The sequence below is a fragment of the Octopus bimaculoides genome, chromosome 1, assembly GCF_001194135.2.
Source record: "Octopus bimaculoides isolate UCB-OBI-ISO-001 chromosome 1, ASM119413v2, whole genome shotgun sequence".
In the NCBI taxonomy this organism is placed as follows: domain Eukaryota; kingdom Metazoa; phylum Mollusca; class Cephalopoda; order Octopoda; family Octopodidae; genus Octopus; species Octopus bimaculoides.
The window spans coordinates 148070576-148079589 of record NC_068981.1 but is presented as its reverse complement, the minus strand read 5'-3'; the positions used below and the strand labels follow the sequence as shown (position 1 = coordinate 148079589).

Sequence of the window (9014 nt, the reverse complement as noted above, 5' to 3'; positions counted from 1 at the left end):
AACGATCTATCATGGCGACACATACACACACAGATGTTGTCTATAAATTACCTTTACACTTAGAAAAATTTAAAGAAAAAATGAAAAACAAGGATAACCCAGCAGAGTTTATTCTTTTCTATTCTAGGCACAAGGCCCAAAATTTTGGGGGAGGGGGCCAGTCAATTAGATTGACCCCACTACGCAATGGGTACTTAATTTATCGACCCCAAAAGGATGAAAGACAAAGTCAACCTCAGTGGAATTTGAACTCAGAACGTAAAGACAGACGAAATACCACTAAGCATTTTGCCGGGCGTGCTAACGTTTCTACCAGCTCGCCACCTTACCCAGAAGAGTTTATTGGCAAAGTATTATTAGAAACATCAGAACACTTCCACGTGGGCTCCATTGGTTTCATGCAGCACATCAAGACAATACAATAAATTATGGAAGTTGTAAAGATAATTTATGAACATCCTGTGTATATAAACTTGCACTTATTCTTACAGAACAAATACAGTTTCTTCCTCCAAAGAATTTGTCCTAGAAAAGTCATTAATTCAATTAATGCAAATATTTCCTCTACATATTGAGTACTTTGCACTGACTTATACACACAGTAAATGTATATAACAATAATGTAATATACATGTGTGTGTGTGTGCATATGTGTGCCTGAGTGTTTGTGTATGCTGATGTAAAATAGTATGATATTGTTGCATTTAAAAGGTACCTTAAATACTGATAGAGAAGGATCAAATAAGTTCTAGGCTGATATAATCAACTTTTTAAAGACAGTACTCCAATATGACTACAACCCAATAACTGACACCAGTAAAAGAATAGGTATTGCTTTAAACTGGATTAAAAACCTGGATTGAAAATGTAAGATTTGCACTGCTAAAAATTTTGGTTATAGTTTATTACAATTCAATTCTTGATTAAAAATGTATTTATTTCATTTATAAATCTGGTGAGTGTATTTGGATGAATGAAAATTGTGTCAGTAGGTATTTATGTGATTGTTGCTAAATGGTAGTCACTTTTTATAGTATTAATAGTAAAATCTTGCATTTAATCTGCATTTGTTCATGTCATTTTTGTATTTGGTTTGATATATCTCAGTAGGTCATTATGCCAATAATAAACACACACTCTGGGTCTATTTGACTTTTTCAATTATTATCAGTCAATTAGTCATTAATTACTATTAGTTAACAGTCCATTAATCAACTAATCAATTGCTTGATTAATCATTTCAATCAGCTCGTTTTGTCAAAATTCATTTATCACCTTTTGCAACCGTGTCAATGACATGCCCTATCTGCTTCAGGTCCTAAGTAATAATGCATTTGAGTTTAACAATATGCTATTAAATAAAAATAACCATGGGTATATTCTATGTTTATACATCAATTCATTAAACAGATGCATCTAAGATGTAGAAGGTTTTGGCTATCAAGAAGCTGAAATGATGTTGCAAGGTAATGAAATGTGGGCAGAGCCGAGGCTGTTTAGAATCTATGGCAACTGGTAATGAATTAAAGTAGGACAATTAATATTAATTTTCAAGAATGATAGAATGCATATGATTTAAAGCAGTAACATATTAGAGATTTAGATAAAAACTTTTTTAGAAGGGATCACATTTGATTGGATTCACAAATTAATGGTGAATGAAGGTAACTTGTTTAAAAAATAACTTTAGTAGAGATAGCCTAAAGAAAACTTAAGTAGAAATTGTTAGGACAGATTTGAAGAGAATGAATCTCATGAAAGAAATAATTCAAAATAAAATTATAGTGAGAAATACTAATTCTTGTCAGCATGCTGTTGAACAATTTATGTAAGTGAAGTTCAGGGTCTTGAAACTCAGAATTTAACTTTTAGCACACTGATTTTCTCTAGAATTGTTTCTCTTGCCTCTGCCCTGTTACTACAGAAGAGAAAACACATACATGATGCACCTACAGTGTGCTAAAGGTTAAGCTATGAATTCAAGCATTTACTCATTTATTTAGCCCCCTGGTCAGTCCTGGTTAAACTGATCAGTAATTAAAGGTGTTCCAGTCATGTCTATCCAGTACCCCCCAATTTTGGGTTTTTTTTTTACATGCACAGGGTACCTACTAATTATATATATAGTTTTTATTTTTCAGATGATAGCATATAGTTTGAAAGAAATTTGATGGCTATTTCTATCAGTTCAAGCAACCATACAGAGGATCTTTCAAGGAGAAAGCCCCTGGTCCATCAGGAGTCACTACTGAGATGCTTAAAATATCTGGTAATGTAGGATATGGTTTAGTACCTGTATAGTTAATCAGGTTACTTAGGAAGGCATCGTCTTCAGTGACTGGTATAGCAGCATCATAATCAGCTGCTACAAGGGTAAGGGGGATTCTTAGAAGTAATTATAGAGGCATCAAATTGCTGGACCAGGTGATGAAAGTTAAGGAAAGTGTTATAGCCCAATTAATTAGGAACAAAATTAGACTAGACAAAATGCAGTTTGGCTGTGTCCCAGGCAGAAACACTACCAATGCTATTTTCATAGTCAGGCAACTGCAACAGAAGCATTTAGCTAAAAATAAGCTGTTGTACTTGGCATTTGTTGATCTTGAGAAAGCCTTCGGCAGGGTACCTCACTCTATGATATGGTGGTCTCTGAGGAAGCTAGGGGTAAATAAATGGCTTATGAAAGCAGTACAGGCCATGCACAGGGGTGCTTTTTGTAAGGTAAGAACTAACTATGAGTACAGAGACAAATTTAGAGTACAGGTAGGTGTTCACCAAGGCTCATTCCTCATCCACCTCTTATTCATGATCATCCTTTAGGTCATAACAGAGGAATTTAAGACTGCAAGTCCATGGGAACTACTATGATGATCTTACTCTCATAGCAGATTCTGTAACAGAACTAGTAAAGAAATTCCAGGTGCGGCAGCAAAACCTGGAATCAAAGGATTTTAAAGTTAACTTAGCAAAGATCAAGGTTTTAGTAAGCAAGAAATTGGACAGGACCCTAACCACTTCTGGTAAATGGCCCTGCTTGATATGCAGGAAAGGTGTAGGCAGGAATTCCATTTAGTGTACCCAGTGCAAGCTATGGATACAGAAAAGGTGTAGTGGAGTAGTAGGAAGGTTAACTGAGAAAGTAGTGTTTGTATGTGAAAGATGTACAGGAGCCATAAAGATTACAGATACATGGGAAACTGATTTTCTCAAATATCCCATAGGCTCTCTAGAAGTACTATATAATTTCTGCTATCTAGGTGACCTAATTAGCAGTGGAGGGTGTACCAAAAGTGTAATTACTAGAATAGAATAGGATGGAGAAAGTTCAGAGAGATTTTACCGTTGACAGCAATCAAAAGTCTCTCACAATGCATATGTACAAACAGCAATGCTACATGGTAGTGAGACATGGGTCGTGAGTGCAGAGGACATGTGAAAACAGAGATGAATGAAGCTGCTATGCTCTGTTGGATGTGTAATGTGCAACAGAGCATTAGTGTATTGAGAGAGAAGTTAGACATAAGAGGAATTAGATTCAATGTGCAAGAGAGAAGACTGTGCTGGTTTCGTCATGAGGTGCATATGAATGAGGACAGTTGCATAAAGAAGTGCTAATCACTTGAACTGGATGGAACTTGTGGATGGAACTCATGGAAGAAGGAGACCCAGAAAGACATGGGACAAAGTGTTGAAAGCTGATCTCAAAACACTGAACATTACGAAGGAAATGACAAAGGACTTAGATATCTGGTACTTTATTGTACTTGAGAATTGATATCCTATAACCACCTTGGTAATGCTTGTCCATGAGGGGATCTACCCCATCAACCTTCTTCCCCACTCACATTTCTGACAATGGAACCTGGCGCAGCTCCTGTCAAACCAACCAACCCATACCAGCATGGAAGACAGATATTAAATGACAATGATGATAAAATTGTTTGTTTGCTTTTATGTCTAATTTCCCATGCTAACATGGGGTAAGACTAGTATGAGGAATTATTTTACAGTTGGACCCTTCCTTGTTGCTAACTCTTACTTATTTTTCATGTAAGGAATTGTGTATTTCACATGTTTTTGAAGCCAAAATGCAACAACATCCCTGCTTATAGCTCACTGATTTTTTACAGAAATGAAAAATGTACACAAACACACGTACATATATTTTTCTTTTTAACTGGCACTCCGTCGGTTACAACGACAAATGTTCCATTTGATCTGATCAACAGAACAGTTTGCTTGTGAAATTAACGTGCAAGTGACTGAATACTCCACAGACATGCCTACGTTAGTAGGTCTCAGACAGATTCAGCATGACATACAGTGTGACAAGGGTGGCCCTTTGAATTACAGGTACAACTCCTTTTTGCCAGCTGAGTGCACTGGAGTAACGTGAAATAAAGTGTCTCACTCATGGTCTCAACACGCCGCCAGAAATCAAACTTATGACCTTATGATCATGAACCTAGCTACTAAGCCACGAGTATCAAAGTCACTCACGGACTTACAGGCAGGAAAAATGTACCCATGGTTTTACCAATGCTGTGCTGTTGAAATTTGTGTGTTGTGGGCCTATAGCAGTCTTGTGTTGTTAAATTTGCTCCCGACCTACTCCAGTCCTTTGAGTTGATATGTGCATTCCAGACTTCACAGATATACCACACGAGAATGGCAAATCATAAACAGCTTATTTTTTTCTATCAATGTGAAACAGTTGAATTCGAGAAATTTGGTGATGGTCTATGTCGATAAACTAAATATATACAGATCACGAAGTGGAATCCTTCCAGAAACATCAGACTCCATACTTCGGCAATTTAACTTATTCTACTTTGTAAACAGCTCGTAATTTCTTTCTCCCTGAGTTTCAGATTACCTTTATTCTAACGCTCATCGCACCTTACCTCTACACAGAGCATTGTTCTATATAATTTCTACTTTCACACAAATCTGTCATCGTAATTAGTGCACATTGCTGTCATGGGCAAACTGCGGCCCGCAAAACTTTCTGAATGGCATGCATGCCTAACAAAAAATTACCACCAATTTTTTTTTTTTTTTGCGGCCCGCCAGGTGTTGAACTATGTCTCATGTGGTCCAGATCTCGAAAATGGTTGCCCATGCCTGCCATAGTGAGTATCATCTATATATACGTAGATCTATCGCTAGCATCAGCAATCGCGATTAAATCTGTTTCCATTTACTTCAAACAACGGGAGTCTCTATGACGTCGATCGACGTACTAGGAATAGCAGCCAAAAAGTCTCCTTCGCACCGCATACAGAGCCTACCTACCGCTGAGAGAGAGTGAGTGAGAGAGGGGGGAGATTATATATACCTAGTCTAATTTTTTTTTAAAGTGGGAGAAACGATTGAAGTTGGAACGCATTTAATTATTGTCTTGCCTAGTCTATATATACCGAAACTGAGTTGGGGCCAAATATCTATATGGCGATTGAATATCTTTTTTTTTTTTTAAGAAACAGAATTACTAGGAGGAGCGAATCCCCAATCCCTTCGCTCCCGTTCCTTTTAGTCGCATCTTACGCCACGCCGGGAATACGGCAACTGCATTCTACCGCCGCCCCCACCCCAGTCGCAGAAGGGTTTGCTAGTTAACCCATAGCTGGGACCCTTACAGGTGTAGCTACTCCGGACAAGAGTAGATCTAGGAACAATAGTGGCAAAGAGGTGGTTCCACATTCCTCAAACGCCGAAACCAGGGCCCCAGGGTACCCGCTGCCGGATGTAGCTTAGAGTCATACCCAATATCAGGTGTCACAAAATCATATGCACAACCATCACCAGCACTCACTTTCAAACGAAGGTCGATAAAGTTCTGAAGTAGGAAAAGAAATTCTCAAAAATCACAAGTTTACTTTTTACTTGAAATTCACCAAAAAAAAAAAAAAAAAGTACAAATAAAAGAGAAAAACTAGCTTCACAAATGACAGTTTCACAAATGTCAAATGTGGTGCTTGCGCACCTAAACGACGTGCGTTGAAGTTAGTTACCTTTCTGCAGTATAACTATTCCAATTTAAATAAAAATAGAAATGTTTCAGGTCTTATAAAACATGTATTCAGTGTTTATATGGAACAAAAATAACTGCACTATGATTTTCTTTATTTTTATAAACTTATAAGCATATTTACCTCCCCCGATACACGCACTAAGTATGTCAGTCAATTGCTGTTCTGGATAGTAAGTAGAATGAAATTCGTGACGGTCATGCCTTTCCCAAGGGCATTAACAACAGAACTGAAGAGAAACAGCTAAAAACAACAATCCAAAACAAAACCAAGGACTCGGTTCGCTGACAGCTTACAATTACTCATAATTTATTATTTTTCAAAGTTTGACCGGAAAGTAAAAAATTGCCCTTATCAAGTTTATTTCAGCCTATATCATTACTGAATTAATCTAGCTTACTGTTCTTTAAACCGGGTATCAATTTACATCCATACGGGTTACCACCATCAACCGTGTAACTAAACTCGATGACATAAGTATCTTAATTAGAAGTTACGGCGTTACCAAGAAACAAAAGCATTGCTGTGTAATTTGTTAAATATAAGAGCCTTCATTATGTTAGGTTAATTATCTAATTATAACATCCATACTACATTAAGTGCCACTAAGCTATATAATAATACACTTTCAACGGTAAATAAATTATCAAGGTGCCTCATGTTAGGTGATGTGCAAGTAAACATTGGAAAAGTTAGAAAAAACCGTACATTCAAAATTAGAATTCTTACACAAAAGAAGCAATTAAAAAAGTTACAGATATCTAAAATAAAATAGATAAATGTAATCTGTAATTAAATAATAAGCTAACACTTCTAGTACTTCAGCTAAATACTTTCATGTTAAGTCGTAACAAGTCTTGTATTTTGCCGTTAAATACACGCACTAACAATCCGCAATGGATAACATAATCCCTGCGGATAGATTAGATTCTAAATTCTGGCTCATTTGCTAGATAAAATTTAAGCAAACAGCTACATCGAGTGAAACTAATATTCAGTGTGTTTGTGTGTGGTTTTGTAAATATTCTGTTTCAAACAGATAACTATCTTGGGTAATTAGAAAGCCTCATCAATACAACTAACACTTTTGGCGTGTGTATGTATGTTTATATATATCGGTGATTTCGGTGATTTCAAGACAAATATTACAAGATATTTTAAAGCAAGCTTAGCGTTGATACACAATCACATTGTTATTCCAAGTATTTGAACAGGAATATTTTAAGGCGGTTCGCATGCCAATATAACATACCACAGGTGGCCTGTCGAAAAGAAATCTAGAGGGGTGAAAACATAAAAAGATACGCATATAACACGTATAATTAAATAAACTACATAACAGTAATCGTTGGCGGAGGTAGACAAATAGTCAGCATCTTAAGAAATAAGTTAAGAGTGGACAAATGAAAGTATACTATGACGTTTTAAATAGAATATTATCCCGATAATGAATTCGAATATTCTAATTTATAAGAGTATGTATATAAAAAAAAGAAAGGCTTTGACGAAATAAAGCTAACGAAAGATTTTTCATTTATGCAGAGCAGTGAAATGAGAACAGACATAAGGTAAAAGAGAGCAAAGTTACTGTGATCAAGGAGTGTCCGACATTTATTCAGGTATCACACAATTTAGGGTAATGATACACGAGAAAAAAAAAAAAAGGGATGGGGTCATAATACAGCTTCGAACATGACATTGTAAGAAGAAAAACGTGTGCTTATGTTGGAGGTAGTCAGAATTTCGGGTGTGTAGAAAACACTACTCGCACCTGGCTCACCTCGCAATAATTGCATAAACACTCCCTCTAAATTTTATCTTACAAAATAAAGAGACCGGTAACAAGACTTTATACTTATATTTTCACGAGACCAGAACAACAGATATTTTAAACAAATTTCATACATATTTATGAGCAAAATAAAAAAAGAAACTTACCTTGCTTTTCACTTCAATTAAATTATTATCCGTCATTCTGTTCTTGACCACACGTTTCTGCTGTTGTGGAGATCCCATCGAGCAACATTAGTACTCATAGCAACGTTACTAAGGTAGAAATACAAATTTATACTTTTTAAGAGTAGGGTTCTCACATCACAGACAAGACACGGGAATTAGTTTCCGACTGACTCCGATGGTAAAAGTCAAGATGTTGTCTATGTTTCTGTACCTCCCACGGGTTTGCTACGCTAAGCCTTCTACTGAAAGGGCTGGTGAAGTATGCGTTGCTTTACTCTTTGTTTTGTTGTTAATTGAATCGTACTCACTTTGTCTGTATACTTAATTTCTTCCTCCTCGTGTACTCCTCATAAACTTACCCCTTTCTCTACATGGCTTCCTAGCTGCTTCAGATCTCTCATAATCGCTCTATCTTTTTGTCAACCTATGCAGCGACGACTCCTGCTGCCTAAACACCGCTCACTCACCCTCCCTTTTCTTGTCTGTCATATCTTTCTTACACCCTACGCTTACTCTCTCACTCTTCCCCTCTGTCCCTCCCTCATCCCCTCTGTCCCTCCCTCATCCCCTCTGTCCCTCCCTCATGTCTTTCATATCCTTCTTGCACCCAGCACTTGCTCTCTTTCCTCCTCCCTCTTCATATATAGTAACAAATGATTACTTCCTCGCAACGTAGTCTTTCTCTTGTCTTTATAGATTTACATCGACTTTTCTAACTCTCACACTCTCCCTCTCTTATATTTTCCGCTTACTCTCACTCACAATATATAAAGATCATATCTTTCTCATTGCTACTTTCCGCACTATCTCCATCTGTTTCCCAACCCGTACACTTCTATCATGATCCCAACCAATACTGCACCAAATGTTTAAGTTCGTACACGAAATACATCATTGCTACTAAAGAAATTATAAACTCACAAACACAATAACATATATACTGTGTAATACAAGTGTTAGCCGTCGCTACGTTGGACGATGAACCTCACAGGACAAATGTAATCAATCTTCACAATCTTTCCA

At 36.8% G+C, this 9014-nt stretch overlaps 1 protein-coding gene across 1 annotated transcript in view; it reads right to left on the bottom strand.

The window, feature by feature from the left end:
* LOC106869712 (partitioning defective protein 6) overlaps positions 1–8521 on the bottom strand; it is an 82289-nt gene extending 73768 nt beyond the window's left edge. The window contains exon 1 of the mRNA XM_052971383.1: positions 7971–8521. Within this exon, the coding sequence (XP_052827343.1) occupies positions 7971–8048 (78 nt within the window). The 5' untranslated portion in view covers positions 8049–8521. The remainder of the gene's footprint in view (positions 1–7970) is intronic.
* Positions 8522–9014: the final 493 nt, after the last annotated feature.